This window comes from Rutidosis leptorrhynchoides, chromosome 3 (assembly GCF_046630445.1).
Source record: "Rutidosis leptorrhynchoides isolate AG116_Rl617_1_P2 chromosome 3, CSIRO_AGI_Rlap_v1, whole genome shotgun sequence".
Lineage (NCBI taxonomy): Eukaryota > Viridiplantae > Streptophyta > Magnoliopsida > Asterales > Asteraceae > Rutidosis > Rutidosis leptorrhynchoides.
This window is the reverse complement of record NC_092335.1, coordinates 61,179,995-61,200,903: the sequence shown is the minus strand read 5'-3', so window position 1 is coordinate 61,200,903 and position 20,909 is coordinate 61,179,995. Positions and strand designations below refer to the sequence as shown.

The 20,909-nt window shown below is 32.9% G+C and overlaps 1 protein-coding gene across 1 annotated transcript; it reads right to left on the bottom strand.

Moving 5' to 3' along the window:
• Positions 1-6,866: 6,866 nt before the first annotated feature.
• Positions 6,867-7,858, bottom strand: LOC139896197 (uncharacterized). The gene is made up of 2 exons (XM_071878793.1): positions 7,743-7,858; positions 6,867-7,587 (listed from the first exon to the last, which is right to left on the bottom strand). Exons 1-2 carry the CDS (start codon positions 7,797-7,799, stop codon positions 6,907-6,909), a joined length of 738 nt encoding a protein of 245 aa, XP_071734894.1. The 5' UTR covers positions 7,800-7,858; the 3' UTR covers positions 6,867-6,906.
• Positions 7,859-20,909: the final 13,051 nt, after the last annotated feature.

The window sequence follows — 20,909 nt, the reverse complement described above, 5'->3', positions numbered from 1 at the left end:
TTCCTGTTCTTCTGGTTCCTCTTCTTCCGGTTCCTCTTCTTCCGGTTCCGTTTCCTCTTCTTCCGGTTCTTCGGGAACTTGTGAATCTTGCCAATATATATTCGACTATTCGTTATTATTAGGTGAGTCAATGGAATTTGTGCTAGAGGTAGACATCTATCACACAATATCAAACATGTTAAGAGATTAATATATCACATAATATTTACATGTTAATAATATATAGTTTCCAACGAAAATGTTAAGCAATTATTTTTAAAGAAAACACGGTCGAAGTCCAGACTCACTAATGCATCCTAACAAACTCGATAAGACACACTAATGCAAATTTTCTGGTTCTCTAAGACCAACGCTCGGATACCAACTGAAATGTCCCGTTCATATTGATTATAAATGTTCCATATTAATTGATTTCGTTGCGAGGTTTTGACCTCTATATGAGACGTTTTTCAAAGACTGCATTCATTTTTAAAACAACCATAACCTTTATTTTATCAATAAAGGTTTTAAAAACATTACGTAGATTATCAAATAATGATAATCTAAAATATACTGTTTACCCACGACCATTACATAATGGTTTACAATAGAAATATATTACATCGACATATGTTTCTTGAATGCAGTTTTTACACAATATCATACAAACATGGACTCCAAATCTTATCCTTATTTTAGTATGCAATAGCGGAAGCTCTTAGTATTCACCTGAGAATAAACATGCTTTAAATGTCAACAAAAATGTTGGTGAGTTATAGGTTTAACCTATATATATCAAATCGTAACAATAGACCACAAGATTTCATATTTCAATACACATCCCATACATAGAGATAAAAATCATTTATATGGTGAACACCTGGTAACCGACATTAATAAGATGCATATATAAGAATATCCCCATCATTCCGGGACACCCTTCGGATATGATATAAATTTCGAAGTACTAAAGCATCCGGTACTTTGGATGGGGTTTGTTAGGCCCAATAGATCTATCTTTAGGATTCGCGTCAATTAGGGTGTCTGTTCCCTAATTCTTAGATTACCAGACTTAATAAAAAAGGGCATATTCGATTTCGATAATTCAACCATAGAATGTAGTTTCACGTACTTGTGTCTATTTTGTAAATCATTTATAAAACCTGAATGTATTCTCATCCCAAAAATATTAGATTTTAAAAGTGGGACTATAACTCACTTTCACAGATATTTCATTCCTCGGAAATAAGACTTGGCCACGGATCGATTCACGAACCTATACAAATATGTACATATATATCAAAGTATGATCAAAATATAATTACAACCATTTTTATTATGTTTTAAAGATTTGAGTGTATTAAGTCAGCTGTCCTAGTTAGTAACCTACAACTAGTTGTCCACAGTTAGATGTACAGAAATAAATCGATATATATTATCTTGAATCAATCCACGACCCAGTGTATACACGTCTCAGGCTAGATCACAACTCAAAGTATATATATTTTTTGGAATCAACCTCAACCCTGTATAGCTAACTCCAACATTACTGCATATAGAGTGTCTATGATTGTTCCAAATAATATATATAAATGGGTCGATATGATATGTCAAAACATTTACATACGTGTCTATGGTATCCCAAGATTACATAATATATTAGAATACATGTATAATACAATATAAGTTAGCTAGGATATGATTTGTATAGATTTGTTAAACATTTCCCGTAGCTAAAAAGATCAAAAATATCCAATCTTGTTTTACCCATAACTTTGTTCATTTTAAATCCGTTTTGAGTGAATCAAATTGCTATGGTTTCATATTGAACTCTAATTTAAGAATCCAAATAGAAAAAGTATAGGTTTATATTCGGAAATTTAAGTTACATGTCAATTACTAAAGAGGTAGTCATTTCCGTCGAAAGAACGACATCTTGATGACCATTTTGAAAAACATACTTTCACTTTGAGTTTAACCAAGATTTTTGGATATAGTTTCATGTTCATATGAAAAATCATTTTCCCAGAAGAACAACTTTTAAATCAAATTTTATCATAGTTTTTAATTATCCAACCCAAAACAGCCCCCGGTTTCACTACGACGGCGTATATCCGATTTTATGGTGTTCATCGTGTTTCCAGGTTTTAAATCATTAAGTTAGCATATCATATAGATATATAACATGTGTTTAGTTGATTTTAAAAGTCAAGTTAGAAGGATTAACTTTTGTTTGCGAACAAGTTTAGAATTAACTAAACTATGTTCTAGTGATTACAAGTTTAAACCTTCGAATAAGATAGCTTTATATGTGTGAATCGAATGATGTTATGAACATCATTACTACCTCAAGTTTTTTGGATAAAACTACTGGAAATTAGAAAAATAGATCTAGCTTCAAAGGATCCTTGGATGGCTTAAAAGTTCTTGAAGCAGAATCATGACACGAAAACAGTTCAAGTAAGATTTTCACTCGAAATAAGATTGTTATAGTTGTAGAAATTGAATCAAAGTTTGAATATGAATATTACCTTGAATTAGAAAGATAACCTACTGTAAATAACAAAGGTTCCTTGATCTTAGATGATTACTTGGAATGGATTAGAAAGCTTGGAAGTAGACTTGCAAACTTGGAAGTATTCTTGATTTTTATGAAACTATACTTATGGAATTTATGAAGAACACTTAGAACTTGAAGATGTAACTTGAGAGAGATCAATTAGATGAAGAAAATTGAAGAATGAAAGTGTTTGTAGGTGTTTTTGGTCATTGATATATGGATTAGATATAAAGGATATGTAATTTTGTTTTCATGTAAATAAGTCATGAATGATTACTAATATTTTTGTAATTTTATGAGATATTTCATGCTAATTGCCAAATGATGGTTCCCACATGTGTTAGGTGACTCACATGGGCTACTAAGAGCTAATAATTGGAGTGTATATACCAATACTACATACATCTAAAAGCTGTGTATTGTACGAGTACGAATACGGGTGCATACGAGTAGAATTGTTGATGAAACTGAACGAGGATGTAATTGTAAGCATTTTTGTTAAGTAGAAGTACTTTGATATGTGTCTTGAAGTCTTTAAAAAGTGTAAGAATACATATCAAAACACAACATGTATATACATTCTAATGGATTCGTTAAGTCTTCGTTAGTCGTTACATGTAAGTGTTGTTTTGAAACCTTTAAGTTAACGATCTCAATTAATGTTGTTAACCCAATGTTTATTATATCAAATGAGATGTTAAATTATTATATTATCATGATATTATGATGTATGAATATCTCTTAATATGATACATACATTAAAATATCGTTACAACGATAATCATTACATATAAGTCTCGTTTCGTAATTCTTGAGTTAGTAGTCTTGTTTTTACATATGTAGTTCATTGTTAACACACTTAATGATATATTTAAATATCATTTTATCATGTTAAATATAGTGTATCAATATCTTAATATGATACATATGTATTTAGTAGACGTTATCATAACGATAATCGTTATATATATCATTTCGAGTTTCTTAACTTAGTAATCTCATTTCTTATGTATATCACACATTGTTAATATACTTAGTGAGATACTTACTCATCATAATCTCATGTCAACCATATATATATGTCTATATATACCACAACATGTAGTTTTCACAATTTTGTAACGTTCATGAATCGCCGGTCAACTTGGGTGATCAATTGTCTATATGAAACTTATTTCATTTAAGCAAGTCTTAACAAGTTTGATTGCTTAATACGTTGGAAACATTTAGTCATGTAAATATCAATATCAATTAATATATATAAACATGGAAAAGTTTGGGTCACTACACATAATGAGTCAGTCTGAGCACTAGGACTATGCGTACACTATGGGTTGACATAGTGTGACTTATGTATTTACTTAAGGTAACTTATTTTCTTAGGTTACGTTTATCGGTCGTGATTGTCCGACAACCGTACGACTTTACTAAGACGTTTTTCAGTGCTTTGCTAAGGTGAGTCTACAGTCCCTACTACTTTTACAGGGATGAGATAACATGCTTTTTCAAATATTTTACATATTAGACACGAGTAGCTTAAACATATACATATGAGTTCAGATCAAAAATCCCTTAGCTTGATTATATTAATTACTTTACGTAAGCTCGACTTATAGGGACGGTACCATTAGGTTTGACAAACCTCGCCTCAACCTACGAGGTGCTTATTCTGTTGTAACTTGTACACTTGATCCGTGTATGCTTAGAAAGGGTAAAAGGAAGACGTGTAGCGCTTTAGCTATCCACATGATTAAAGTTTTATAATCAAGTGCTCATGATAATGTATAACTTTTACGACGCTTTTATTTCAGAAATCTTGTGGTCTAACTTACGAAATGTTTTACTAAACCTGTAGATTCACTCAAAGTTATCGTTGACTTTTTTTGCATGTTTTTATCTTAGGTCCATAGAGGTATTGCTTCCGCATTGCTGAATATGTCTTGCTTGTTTGCTGCTAATTCTGGAATGTTGTCCAGCATGCTTCTGATATGATTTATTTCAAGAACTTATATTCGCATTAAAAACCGTTGTTTCAAATAATGTTTTGAGTTTACTTATGTTGGATATTTATGTCAACTGCTTTTAAGATTTATTTCTTTAATAAATGACTTTTCTTTTGAAATTTAATGCGAATACTTTTCAGAAACGTCTCATATAGAGGGCGTAGCCGTTAACTGTGGGACCAGAGTTAATACACCGTTAGTGGATTCTGACGGGGTATTACAGGTACCAACTGGACGTTCATTGAATGAATTAAACAGTATCACAACGTTAATCTCGAGCTACGTGTTTGATCAATCTAAGCGCGATGTGTGGTCATGGAATTTATCCGTCAACAACAAGTTCACGGTCAAAGAGCTCTCGGTCCTTATTGATGTTGATGTACTCCCTTCGACAACAAATCAGATTGTTTCGCTTCGTAATAATTTTGTTCCCAAGAAACTTGAAGTGTTCGTGTGGCGACTTACAAAGAAAAGATTGTCGGTTCGGGTCGAACTTGACAAAAGGGGCATTGACTTACGTACATAGTGTTAGATGTCCCGTTTGTGATGACGACGTTGAATCTGTAGATCATACATTTATAGTTTGCTCACATGCCATGGAAGTTTGGGCTCGGGTCTTTAGATGGTGGAATTTTGGAAATTTCTCAAATTTAAGTGTTAATGAAATTCTAAAAGGAAATGCATCATGCTGTATGTCTACATTCGGGAAGAAGGTGTGGCAAGCTGTCGAATGGATGTGTGTGTACATCATTTGGAAAAAAAAGGAACAACAAAATATTTCGTGACAAATCATGGACTTCATCCGCTTCATTCAATGAAATACAATTGAAGTCATTCGAGTGGATTTCGCAAAGAGCAAAGGGGAAGAAGATTGATTGGTTAACTTGGTTGAGTTGCCCGTCCGTGTATCTTTCATAGTGTGTCTAATTGTTTGCTTGCATTCTTCGCAACCAGTTCTAGTTGTAATACATAGCTAGTTCATAGTTTGTTGATCTCGTGTAATTATTCGTGCTTAATAAAATTACTTGCTTTTCAAAGAAAAAAAATGATCTTTTTCTTCATTTCCTTTTACAAAGATTCTTAAATCTCTTTAAACTCCCCACTTTACCCTTCATTACATAAAGATTGATGATTCGCACACTAACAGATTTTAGCCACACACCACCAAACGTGCATCAAATCATTGTGCACATTTTTTGGTGTATAGCTAAAATTGGTGATTTACGGATCACCACTCTTGCATAAATAAATCTCTTTAACCCCTTCATCCATTAGCCCTCTTAGCTATTAATTCCACAACTTTTCAGATCTAAGGCATTGACTAATGAAAACCATTTTTCTCTTACAAATGAACAAGTTTGCACACCACTGCTACCTCATCTCTTAATCATTCTCGGGCATAGGCACTTATTGCTTACATGCTTAATAAGTTTATTCAGACAACATAACTTAATAAAAATAAAAAATAAACGAAGTCTTAGTAAATGATACGTAAATTAGTAATTTTTATCCGTTTATTCAACATAAAAAATAAACAACTTTTTATTTTATTATTTATTTTATATTGTCATCTACATCATTACTATCACTTGTTGGTGCATTTTAAGTCGCTAGTTATATCGACCACACAAGTTTATGCTAGAAAAGTCATTTGCACGAAGAAGATATCTGTATGGATCAAAAAGACACATGTATGGATGCGCGTATACATCCATACGGGCGAGAACCTTTTTATTAGTAAGGAACCCTAATGTCTAACATTTCGGGTCAAACACAAATTTAAGTTCTAGCCGTTTTCCTCTCGCAAAATCAGTCCTATAACCCAACCAAGTTGAATAACAAGTCCAGACATCAATCTAATCCATCACATTGATCGGTTCGACTAAATCGGTACCCGAAAGTTAACGATTCGCCAGAAACCTCGATCTCATAATCCGGTTAGCATTAACATCATAATCCGGTTAGCATTAACATCAATTACTCAAATATCACTTAACGAAATTTTTTTTTTTTTAATTACATGATCTGTCCCATTAGAATTCGAATCTAACCCGTAACCGAACCCACGTGTCAGACCGTTGGCCCATTGCTCACATGTCACCAATCCTTAAACTCAGCAATCATAATTCATAACGGTGTGTTCATTCAGTCATTTGATTTGGTAGAAGATCATGATTATGATGATTTGAATTCTAAAAGGGTGATGATCTATATATCACTAAAATGATTCGTACATCACAAAACATACAATATAATGATGTACTCTACAATACTTTAAATGATTTTTCTCATTTTAAAAATCAAATACTGTACTTTTTTATACGGTGTGTCTCTCCTGTTAAATAAAAAGTACTTAAACATAATTCAACTTAATTTAACTCTTTGGTATTTGATCACTGTTGAAGAATCACAATCTTCATAAAAATCTCTTCTTTTCTTATTAAACTCACCAGAACTGAACAGATTATTGACACGTGGCGGTTGGATCACTAACGACGGTGACGGAATCTGGTAAGTGTCCAACGGCGGTGGTGAGTGGCGCCAATGTGGCAGTGGTCCCGCCATTAGAAGGTTCTGTAATAAAGGCCCTGCTTTCATCACTGTCTCTAGAAACTTCCCCTTTTCCGGAAACCCCTTCGTCGGAATTACAGGATACGGCCACAATTCCGGCGCCGGGAAATGAGATGGGTTTTCAATGAGTGGGGAAGAAACGATACTTTCTTCACAATCTGAGGAAGAAACCCCACAATTGGTGATGGATTCATCTTCAATGCTAGAGACACCGGAGTACGGCGGAGCTGCGGTGGTCTGATGGTGGTTGTGCCGGCGGTGATGATATTTTTGTTGGAGAAGCTGCTTGTTATCAAGAAGGAGAGATTGGTATTTGTATTTTGCGTCATTTCTTTGATTAATGACGTCATTAAGAAGATTTTTAAGCTGATTCAATTGATCATCTTTTGCTTTAAGCTCTTCTTGAACCTTGATTCTTGTTGCTTCAAGTTGCATTGTTGTTGACCAAATTGAATGAGTCAACTCCTGTGTACTCTGTTTGAAATCAAGATTTAAAAAAATATATGAGTTTTAATCTTTTGTTGTTTGTTTAAGTTATGGAACTATGGTTATTGATCATGCAATTGTAGTAATAGTATGGATGAAAGAAAAAGAAATTAAAAAAAAAAAAAAGTGGAAAAAGTGGTGACCTTTTGTTTGTAAAAATATGGAGAATTAAGAATGTAGTTGGGGTGGTGACCTTCCATGAGCTTGATTTGTAAATTGTAATAATGATAAATGTGTGTGATGAGAAGGGAACATTGAAATTAATTAGGTGTTTTGTGTGTGAAGAAAAAGTGATTGGTAATGACTTTATATAGAGTACTTTGTAATGTAAATGATGTGAAGTTTTCATTTTTAGGTTATTTAGAGTTATATTTAGATTTAGATGAAGTTTGTTTTTAAAATATTCTGTATCTTATGTTTTCAGAAATCTACAAAATTTAATCCGTGGTAATTTAAGTTTGATATCTAAACATCACAATTCACAAAAGATATTATGAATGTAAAAAGCAAAATAAAATAACAATCCACAAGTTGATCTTCACCGTCACAATTTTAAGGGGTGGTGTGTGTGTGTGTATATATATATATATATATATATATATATATATATATATATATATATATATATATATATATATATATTGCCAAAATAACGAAAACTCAAATAGAACCGAGGTCGTTTTCAAAAAGAAACGGGAGAAACGGGGAAGCTCGCACCTAGAAAGCACCTATTTAAACGAAAATTATTTTTAAACGAGCCTCCCTAAATACCCGAAAAAACCTTAAAAACAAACTAAGCATACAAAACCGAATACACAAGAAAATAAAGGATCGAAACCAAACGAATAAACATAAGACGAAGGCACCAATCAAACTCTAGAACCCGCCATTTTCAACTTGCCATTAACCGTCTCTTTCAAGATATTCTTCCAGGATCGATTCTCTATCTTGTAGGTTAACACACTGGTGGCTCCATCACCTGGCACGCTCTCATCAGCCAAACGTGTCATCAAAACATCGAAACACGGACATATTTCCTCTCCCACTTTCCGATGAACCGCCATCTCTTCCAACTTGAGAACCCATAAACAAGTTTTGAATTGCGTCCCCGTAATCTAAGTCGTCGATGTTATCTTTAAGCTTATAAGAACCCGAAGTAGACGCCTCATTCGCCCTCCTTCTTGACCTCAGCTTATTATTTTCCACCATTTCTTCCGTCTTTTTCTTTTTCTCTTTCAGTCGATCCAATCTTACCGCAAATGTAACGTTATCATCATTCTCCGAAGCACCACTACATACATCATTAGGCACATCGACTAGGTCATTAGAATTAACCGATTGTCCATCCTTCTCAACCTCCTTATTCTTTGTCAACATTTCCATTCCCTCAATAAAGGGAGAATTAGCATCAGTGTCGTCCAAAATTTCAACACTCTTCAAAACGTCACCTGGGCCCAAAACAGCCCTGTCACCTGAACAGGCCCCGATAGCAGGCCCAACTGCATCAACTGCATCCACAACAATCTTCTTTTTAGGTTGATCTTTTTTTGACATTTTCCCCTTGATTGCAGCAAAACTAACCTTGCAACCTTTAGAATTTTCAAACACTGAATTCAACAAACCTTCACTTTGACCCAAAAATAATCCCCTACCCGAAACAACATCTTCATCAACCGAACCAAACCTTATTCCCTGCCCAGACCCAGCAGATTCCGGCCTATTTCTAGCGACAAGACATGGCCCACCATCATTATCTAAACCCTGCCCATTGTTGCTGACATTGTTCATCTCGCATACAAGTCCCTGCTCGATCCCATTCGGTCCCGATTTATTACGAACACAAGCGGAACTGTTAACTTTTGAAACCATATTAACAAGATGAGCGGAGTAGAAAGGATGCACATTATCTCTATCTACAGCCTCACTATTCGATCGAACCTCATTAAGGGGTGGTATATATTATACTCCGTATATCACGGAGTATTAATATGTGAACTAAATTAAACAGTTAAACTAAACTATTTTACACTCGTTTTTAATCCTTTCTTTGCCCATATTAAAATGTGCTACTAGTGTTAATCACTCATGCTCAGCTCGTTAGTAAAAGAGTTTTTATTTTTTATTTTTGAACATTAGTTTGGATCAGCCGGGGGACTAAACCGTCTACGCGATTATCTTTCGCAGTTGCATAATCCGCCTCCAACTGCTGCACAGGAGGACACCCGGACCACTCCGGGGGCATGGCCGGTAAACCCCCGTCCCCGCAAAACAATGTGGGAAAGGCGACTTTGAGTTGATTTCAAGGTCACTGGATAACCTTTTGTGCAACGTTGTAGTACCCGGGAGTCGAACACGTGACAAAGAGTGTCAGACCACTAACATTTGAGCTAAGATTGAAATTTTTCGTCATTAACTAGTGATTTAGCATATTTACATGACAATATAATTTTGAATTCAATACTTCGTAAATTACATAATCCTGATCCATATTATAAACAGTGTCTAGGGATTCATGGCACGAGTTACGCAGATCGAGTAGTAGATTTCTCTTTCTTTTGATTAAGAATAGAAATCACGGCTTTATTCGATTGGTCAAAACATAGACGGGTATACTAATATTTATAAAATTTTGTGTAGTATAATCTTGTGATGTGAATTAAACAGAATATAAATTGTTGCATTGCATAAAGTATATATCAATCTCATATACGACGAAATAGTTAAAGACTTAAAGGTGATTAGAAGTAGAAATTGTATGTGTTTAGTCAAATTAAGTAGTTGCCTGCATGTGCCCTTCATTATCATTGTTGACTAATGACTTATGACTACATTGCAATTGCATCGCTTACACAAATATCCAAAGTTTGGCTTGCTCTTAACTACCGTAAATTGAACATTACATTTATTTATATATTGTGAAAGCACGGTTGCAAACTACTTTACGTACTACACTATAAATTTATCATAAGTATCAAAATATTATTTGCAGCAACTTGGAATCTGCTTATAAAAGTAGTATATATAGTTTCATTAAGCTGCATTTGACTAGTAAAGGACATACACTTATGTCCATCATTTACAAAAGGTTCAATTGGTAAACGATTATCATATTTTGTGTTTTTGGTAAAGATGGTTTTAAAAACTATAGCACTATTACAAATGTGATACATAATTTTATACGGAGTAAACTATTATATTTGTAAAGAACTAATTAACATCCTTGTAAATAGTTCATTGTTTACTACTCGTTATATATATAAGGAGTTCGATCGGGACCTAAACTTTTATCTTGTTGGATATGGTTTTGAATTGTTTCTTAACATATGGAATAATATACGTACACTCCGTAATATATACATGTAATACGAACCATTATCTTATAGGATATGATCATATGAAGACGCCGTTAACTTAACATAATAGTCAAGTTGGGACCAACGAACGTTTGCTTCAATGTTATCATGCCTCAGTGTGGAAGGGCCCGCGATTAGTTGCCAAGTAACCCGGGTTTAATTTCTGGAGGCGGAAGGTTTTCTCTCAAATTTCCTGCGATTAGTTGTCAAGCAACTCATGTCCCGTGATTAGTTGCCAATCAACCCGGGTAGGAGTTTTATTCTAGCGTGTGTGTGTGCAAATGATGAGAGTCATTGAAATAAATGATCCGCTGATGCAAATTCGCCGTTAAAAAAAAATAGTCAAGTTGGGTCTAGGTGCTGTGGCAAAAAAAAAAAAAAAGTCAATAATTTATCTATTGATACAAAGACAAAATTAACAAACTACGACCAATTAATTAACAATAGTTAAATTCTGTGATAATTTTTTTCCCCTTGACTAAGGTGCTCAAATTTTGTCGGGGTCATTTTATGCAAACATCTTATATTGATTTGTTTATAATATCAATCCTAAAATTGGTCAAAAGAGGTGGTGATATGAACCCAACTTTGCCATTGACTTTTCTACATGGAATTTAAATGCACCCCTTTAGGTCATATCTATGGAAAATAAAAAATGGTTCCTGACCAGTTCAGCGCTTATCCCCTTGACAAAAACTAGATGGATTTGTAGGAATAAAGTACTCACTGTTATGATAATGTCAACAAAGGTGGCTAACAATTTTCAACAACTCTACTTGATTTCAACAAATCCACTTGATGAATAGTAAATGTTACACTATAAATATGCACCATGTAATGTTGCAAGATGTACATTTTTGATAATATATACTCTTCTCATATACTTTCTCTACTTCTCTTATAATTTTATCAGTAGTCTATAATCAAGAATTAGACCACTAAAGGTAATCATAAACTCCTAAATTATAACACGTTATCAGCACGAAGTGCTCCGTATAATCAAGGTTTATCTAAGCAAGCACACGTCATTAATCAAGGTAAGAAATTGTTTAACTTTTATTAACTTCACTAACATTTATATTTATGTTATTTAAGTTATATATATGGTCGGTTATACTGCCTGAATTATATTTCTGTAATCTAACTTTTATTAACTTCACTAACATTTATATTTATGTTATTTAAGTTATATATATGGTCGGTTATACAGCCTGAATTATATTTCTGTAATCTAACTTTTATTAACTTCACTAACATTTATATTTATGTTATTTAAGTTATATATATGGTCGGTTATACCGCCTGAATTATATTTCTGTAATCTAACTTTTATTAACTTCACTAACATTTATATTTATGTTATTTAAGTTATATATGGTCGGTTATACCGCATGAATTATATTTTCTGTAATCTAACTCTTATTAACTTCACTAACATTTATATTTATGTTATCTAACATTTATGATTACTTATGCAATTAATCATTATTTATTTCATGCATACTAATGTTTATTCTTAAATTTATTATTTATGCATAATAGTGTTATTCTCTTAATCTTCGTATTTATACTAAACGTATTTATATTAAATGTATTTTATAGTAATCATATTTATACTAATAAAATTCTTTTATTAAAATTATTTTAATACAACGGCAACATAACGATCGTTAACATTAATTAACGACGTTACAACGGTCATATATACATAACGGTTGTTAACGTCGATTGACGACGTTACAACGACTATATTTTTCAAATATAAATTAAACATCCCCGTTTTCACATTTTCACAAATCAATCTTCATTTTCTCAAATTACTACTCTCAAAATTTTTTTTAAAAGATGATTAACTCAAGGATGCTTTTTCCTACTGTATTGTCATAATAGCTATCATCCTTGTTGCTTGTACACCACTAGATGAACCTATATTCTATCCTTCCCTTATGGTTTTATTATTTGTAATCATACCATTATTCCTTTGTTTGCTACTTATGAATCTAAACTAATTCTAATTTCTTGTTGTTATTTGTCTATGAAAAAAAAAATTGATTATGATTATGATTATGATTTATGTTGTTCATCTTTCTGAAAATAGAAAATGTCAGACTTATCAAAGTTTGAGTTTGATGCCTTAGACGTATCGGGAACAAACTACACATCATGGGTTATGGACGTAGAAATAAATCTTGGATCATTGGGTATTCTAGAAACTTTAAAAGAAAACAATACTTGTTCCGATCAAGATAAATTAAAATCAATTGCTTTTATTCGCAAACATATTGATACCACCTTAAAACATATGTTTCTCACTATCAAAGATCCACATGTTTTATGGGAAAGTATCAAGAGTAGATTCGATAATCAAAAGGAAATATTACTCCCAGCTGCGAGGGAAGAATGGAGAAATCTAAGGTTCCAAGATTTCAAAAAGGTAAGTGAATACAGCTCGGCCATATTCAAGATCCATTCAAAGCTTCAATTCTGTGGTCAAGAAATAAGTGATGCTGATATGATGGAGAAATCTTTCTCCACAATGCATTCTGCAAACATAACTGTGCAAGAAAATTTAAGATTGCAGAATTATAAAACTTTTTCCAAACTTCAAACTTATCTCTTAGTTGCAGAAGTTAATAAAGAATTACTAATGAAAAATCAAGAATCTCGTCCTACCGGTGCGCTAGCATTTCCTGAAGCTAATGCTATTAACAATAATAATAATAATAAAAGAATAAATGCACATGGACGAGGGCGTGGACAAGGTCGTGACCATATTGGCCAAAACCATCATCATGGAAATTACCATAACAATAATAAAAATCATAACTATGTTCGAAATCACCCTTATGGTAATGGTCGTGGTGGTGGTCGTAGTCGTGGTGGTCGTGGACAAAGAAATAATAATCCACAAAATTATAAAATCCAAACACCATACAATCCCACAAATCACAATGTTGAAGAAGGCTCTTCAAAGAATGTTGAAGATTCTTGTTACCGATGTGGTAAAATTGGCCACTGGTCTAAAAACTGCCGAACAAATCAGCATTCTGTTAATCGGTATCAAGAATCCCTAAAGGGAAAAGGAAAAGAAGCAAATCTTGTGGATGACCTTGATACAAAAATCACTGAGCCAACTTGTGACTACTTTAATGAATAAATTTCTAATATATATATATATATATATATATATATATATATATATATACATATATATATATATATACATATATATATATATATATATATATATATATATATATATATATATATATATATATATATATATATATATATATATATATATATATATATATATATATATATATATATATATATATAGATATCCTATTATATGTTCCCGTTAAATAAATGGTTGTAGATTTTCAATCTACACCATATCTAGTTTACTACATATTTCCTTATTATGTGCTATTGTTTGTAACATGTTTTGAATGTAATATATTGATGAATTATGTACTCATTATTTGTTTCTCATATATATTTTTTTTTTTGAAGTTCATGATGTATACTCCTGGAGTAAAAAATCAGTCAAATGGTGGAGATATTTGTATTGCAGACAGTGGTGCCACTCACACTATATTCAAATCTAAAAAAATATTTCACAGACTTGAAAGCAACGGAAGGAACTATACATACTATATCAGGTCCTGTGGACTTAATAAAAGGAATGGGAATAGCAAAATTCATGTTACCAAATGGTACGAATTTTCTGATAAATAATGCCTTATTTTCTCCCATGTCAAAGAGAAATTTGTTAAGTTTCTATGACATATACCAAAACGGATATGATTATCAGTCAGTGACAACAGAAAATGAAAAATATTTAAGTATCACTGATAAGAATCGTGTAATTGAAAAACTACCAAGACTTCATTCTGGTTTACATTATACACATATAAATGTACCTGAAGTAAATGTGGTAGTTAAAGAAAAATCATGTGATCCTGTAATGATCAGTTTGTGGCATGAGAGATTAGGCTACCCAGGATCAACAATGATGAAAAGAATAATACAAAATACACATGGACATCCATTGTCGGATCAAAGGATCCCTCATGATGCACTTATCCCATGTACATCATGCTCACTTGGAAAGTTGATAATAAGACCATCACCTCTTAAGGTTGAAAAAGAATCACCAATGTTTCTTGAAAGAATTCAAGGTGATATATGTGGACCAATTCATCCACCATGTGGACCATTTAGATATTTTATGGTTCTAATAGACGCATCTAGTAGATGGTCTCATGTTTGTCTATTATCAAGTCGAAATATGGCATTTGCAAAATTTCTTGCTCAAATTATTAAATTGAGAGCACATTTCCCTGATTATACTATTAAAAGGGTGAGACTAGATAATGCCGATGAGTTTACGTCTCAAGCATTTAATAACTTTTGCATGTCTATTGGGATTATTGTTGAATATCCCGTTGCCCATGTGCATACACAAAATGGTTTAGCTGAATCATTAATTAAACGATTGAAGCTAATAGCTAGACCATTGATAATGAGAATAAAACTCCCAGTATTTGTATGGGGCCATGCAATTTTGCATGCTGCATCATTGATTCGCATTAGACCAAGCGCAAGTCATACATATTCTCCCTTGGAACTTGCTTTTGGCCATCAGCCAAATATTTCCTACCTTAGAACATTTGGTTGTGCGGTTTATGTCCCTATCGCACCACCACAACGCACTAAAATGGGTCCTCAAAGAAGGATGAGAATATATGTTGGATATGAAACATCTTCAATAATAAGATATATTGAATCCATGACGGGTGATGTTTTTACAGCACGTTTTGCTGATTGTCACTTTAATGAAACATTATTCACTAGATTAGGGGGAGAAATAAAAAATAAAGAAAATGATATTTCATGGTGTGAACCTCAATTAAAGTATCTTGATCCTCGCACAAAAGAATGCGAGACTGAAGTTCAAAAAATAATTCATATGCAAGAACTTGCGAATAAATTGCCTGATGCATTTACAGATACAAAAAGAGTGACTAAATCATATATACAGCAGCAAATGCTCCAGCTCGAATTGAAATTCTAAAAACTGGCAATAATGTCATTCTTGAGTCTTTGCCACGCCAGAAACGTGGGAGACCAATTGGTTCCAAAGATAAAAATCATCGAAAAAGAAAATCAGCTGATAATGAGGTAAAAGAAAGTGTTCAAGAAGAACCACAAATCAATACTCCTTCTGCAGAGGAGATTGATGATGTCAATACGGAATTTTCAATCAATTATGCACATTCAAAAATATTATGGAACCGAAATGAAATGAAAAATCTTGATGAGATATTTTCATATAATGTTGCATATGACATCATGAATGATGATGATGATCCAGAACCAAAATCTGTCATGGAATGTCAAAATAGACATGATTGGGATCATTGGAAAGGAGCAATACGAGCTGAATTTGAATCGCTCAATAAAAGAAAAGTTTTCGGATCTATCATTCTCACACCTAAAGATGTGAAACCTGTGGGATATAGATGGGTTTTTGTGCGAAAAAGAAATGAGAAAAATGAAGTTACAAGGTATAAAGCTAGACTTGTAGCTCAAGGTTTTTCTCAAAGACCAGGAATTGATTATGAGGAAACTTATTCTCCTGTTATGGATGCAATTACATTTAGATACTTAATCAGCCTGGCAGTTTCTAAAAATTTAGAAATGCATCTCATGGATGTTGTGACTGCTTATCTTTATGGATCACTTGATAGTGATATATATATGAAGATACCTGAAAGATTTAAGGTATCAGAAGCAACCAATGCAAAACTCAAAGAAATGTACTCAATCAAGTTACAAATGTATTTATATGGGTTGAAACAATCGGGTCGCATGTGGTATAAACGATTAAGTGATTACTTGATAAGCAAAGGGTATACCAATAATCTTATTTGCCCATGTGTATTTATTAAGAAAACAACATCCGGATATGTGATCATAGCCGTTTATGTCGATGATCTTAACATCATAGGTACAAATAAAGAGATCCATGAAGCCATTCAACTTCTAAAGAAAGAATTAGAAATGAAAGATCTCGAAAAAACCAAGTATTTCCTTGGTTTGCAGATTGAGCATATGCCTAATGGTTTACTTGTACATCAAACAACTTATATGGAAAATATTTTAAAACGTTTCAATATGGACAAGGCAAAACCATTAAGTACTACTATGGTTGTTAGATCACTTAATGTTGACACTGATCCATTTCATCCCTGTGAAGATCATGAAGATATCCTGGGACCAGAAGTACCATATCTTAGTGCAATTGGAGCTCTTATGTATTTTACAAATTGTACAAGACCTGACATTTCTTTTGCAGTTAATTTTTTGGCAAGATTCAGCTCAGCTCCTACCAAAAGACACTGGAATGGGATCAAACACATATTTCGATACCTTCGAGGAACTACTGATTTAGGATTATTTTATTCTAACGAATTAAAACAAGTTTTGGTTGGTTATACAGATGCAGGTTATTTATCTGATCCACATAAAGCAAAATCTCAAAATGGATATGTATTCCTAAATGGAGGTACCGCAATATCATGGCATTCTCAAAAACAAACACTTGTTGCAACATCATCAAATCATGCCGAAGTGATTGCATTACATGAAGCTACTCGGGAATGTTTTTGGTTGAGATCAATGACATAACTCATTACTGATTCTTGTGGACTAGAACGGATAAAAGTCCAACAACTATATATGAAGATAATGCAGCTAGCATAGCACAGATGAAAGAAGGGTATATCAAAAGTGACCGAACAAAACACATACCTCCTAGATTCTTCTCATACACTCAAGATCTCATTAAGAACAACCATATTGAAATGAGATATGTTCAATCCAGCAAAAATTCTGCTGATCTTTTCACCAAAGCACTCCCAACTGCTATTTTCAGAACACACGTTCACAATATTGGCATGAGGCATGTTCAAAAGATGTAACATCTCAGTGATGTCTACTTGAGAGGGAGTCAACTCTATACTGCACTATTTTTCCCTTAGCTAAAGTTTTTTTTCCCATTGGGTTTTTCATTAGCAAGGTTTTTAATGAGGCAGTACTAGTTGATATCTATTTAAAATAAATTGTCATCCAAGGGGGAGTGTTATGATAATGTCAACAAAGGTGGCTAACAATTTTCAACAACTCCACTTGATTTCAACAAATCCACTTGATGAATAGTAAATGTTGCACTATAAATATGCACCATGTAATGTTGCAAGATGTACATTTTTGATAATATATACTCTTCTCATATACTTTCTCTACTTCTCTTATAATTTTATCACTAGTCTATAATCAAGAATTAGGCCACTAAAGGTAATCATAAACCCCTAAATTATAACACTCACAAAATATTTCTTAATATTATCAACTAAAAGAGTTTGGGCATGCGTTGTTGCGGTTATTTTTGAATAGGGTTAAAGCCATAAATAGACCATATACTTTCAGTTTTGTCCCAATGTAGGCTATATACCCCAAAAAATATCAATGTAGGTTATATACTCTTAAAAGTTGTATCGATGTACACAAATTTAACAAGTTACCTGATGAACCTGTAAAGTTAATTATTTAACATTTTTTTTTTGCATTTTATATGGCTACAAATAGGTCATATACTTTCAGTTTTGTTCCGATGTAGGCTATATACTTTCAGTTTTGTTCCGATGTAGGCTATATACTTTCAGTTTTGTTCCGATGTATCACCAACGTTATTCTCCACGTAGGATGCCACGTCATTGTTTAGTTGTTTATCCGGTTAATAAGTTTTGTTCGTTCATCTTAGTACATTTTATGAAAGTATATAGCCTACATTGGTATTTTTCGGGATATATAGCCTACATTGAGACAAAAATGAAAGTATATGGCCTATTTATGACTTTAACCATTTTGAATATACATTGATTGGTATTTGTTCGTACAAACGATATTTATGTACAAAATGTCTGAGATTATCACCTTTTTACTCACTTTTTAATGATGTTTATGACACATAACGCAAAAAATTTGCTCGTGCAAGGGCGGAAAGTGCCTCTTTGCGACTTTGCTTTCCGGGAGACGCAAAGACGCACGGTGCCTCTTGCGACCTTTTTTTTTGCAGATGTAAGGTGCCTCTTGCTCCTACTTGAATATCATAATCAACGTTTTTTCCAGAAATTACATCAAACACCTTACGTGCACTAGCAGTGAGATTAACATTAGCATTAAGATCAACACTTGAGATGGTTGCTCACCCCTAAAACACAACACACTAATATTTCTTAATATTGTTACATAATTAGCTATTAAAAAAAAATCCACTCATAAAAACAAAACCAAATTGGCAATATGATCACCGCTTGTAGTTAACATTAAGTTTCCTGTTTCATTCTCTATAGGGTTTTCAAGTAATGTTATATCTACTCATGTTAGAGCCATTCCAGGTAAGGTGTTTGATGAAATGTCTGAAAGAAACGTAAATTATGATATGCAGATATGAGCAAGAAGCACATTGCATCCTTGCGGCTTGCGCGGACAAATTGTTTAACTTTTTTATGGGTTCCAAGGCAAAAAGGTAGAAAAAATGGACATCCAGGTGATAATCCAAAATTCCTACGTATGCTTACTACTTATTACATACATACATAATGTTGTACATTTGAAAATTTTGAAAACACAATATATAAAGAAAACACGTTATTTCTTAAAGTAACGTTCTTTTTGCCGACTTTTCTCTTTTTGAATCTATTAAAACCAAATACTGACACCATAAAGCATTACAGTGTTTTCTTTAGCTCTCCTAAGGAAAACAAATATACCTCATGGTCCGCGCGTTACGTTGGAACATTTTAACGTCTTTTATGAAACTAATGTTGAGCGAGAACTATGAAAAATTATAGTGTTTTCTTTAGCTCTCCCAAGGAAAACAAATATACCTCATGGTCCGCGCGTTACGTCGGACCCATGTCTTTTCTCTTACAAACTCACGAACTTACCACTTGCTCTAGCTATCAACTTAATATAATTAGTTGAATTTTGTCACACCCCCAAATAGGACCTGGGGTATTTGTGACTAATTATATCAAATCATAATTGTATAAACGAGTACGACTCTATATGAGACATTTTATTGAGTTTTACATCGGAAGATAAATAGATTACATTGTATTTAATAAACAACGCATTAAATATCTTTAATTGATATGATATGTAATGAAGACTCCAAGCATAGCAAGCAATCATCATCAAATTAGCAAATGCAAGTCCTTCAAATTATCCATGAATGACTCGTTAAAATGTTGCTTTCAATTAGCAAATACACAGCGGAAGCATTATGTAGGACCTGAGAATAAACATGCTAAATAGTGTCAACCAAAATGTCGGTGAGTTCATAGGTTTATCATAAACAATGATTTCAATAATAGTGTTAGACCACAAGATTTAATAAAGTTGATATAGAAATATCAATATAAAGTGTTGATTGATATAGAAATACCAATCTAAAAGTAATGATGAGTTTGTAATATCGCGACTAAACAAAAGTTACCCCGTGACACTTGTTATTCGTGTCGTTGAATCATTATTATGTAGTCAAAGACCAACGGTCAACTGACTAGAGATGTCAATCTCAGTAGCGCTACTCACAATAACTAAGCTTGCATCTTATACCTCAGCAATTAACGATATTACGGCAGGGATTTAGCATGACAAAGCATGTATATAGCATAAAAGTTTGAGTACTTGTGTCTAAACGTAAAATAGTTATAAAAGTTGCACATGTATTCTCAACCCAAAAGTATATATAAAAAGGGAGCTATGAAAACTCACGATACTGTATTTCGTATATCGTAGTAATTAAGCTTATGAGCGGCACTGAACAAGTGCAGAATTGTCCTCAGATTCACGAACCTATATTAAGTATATATATTAACA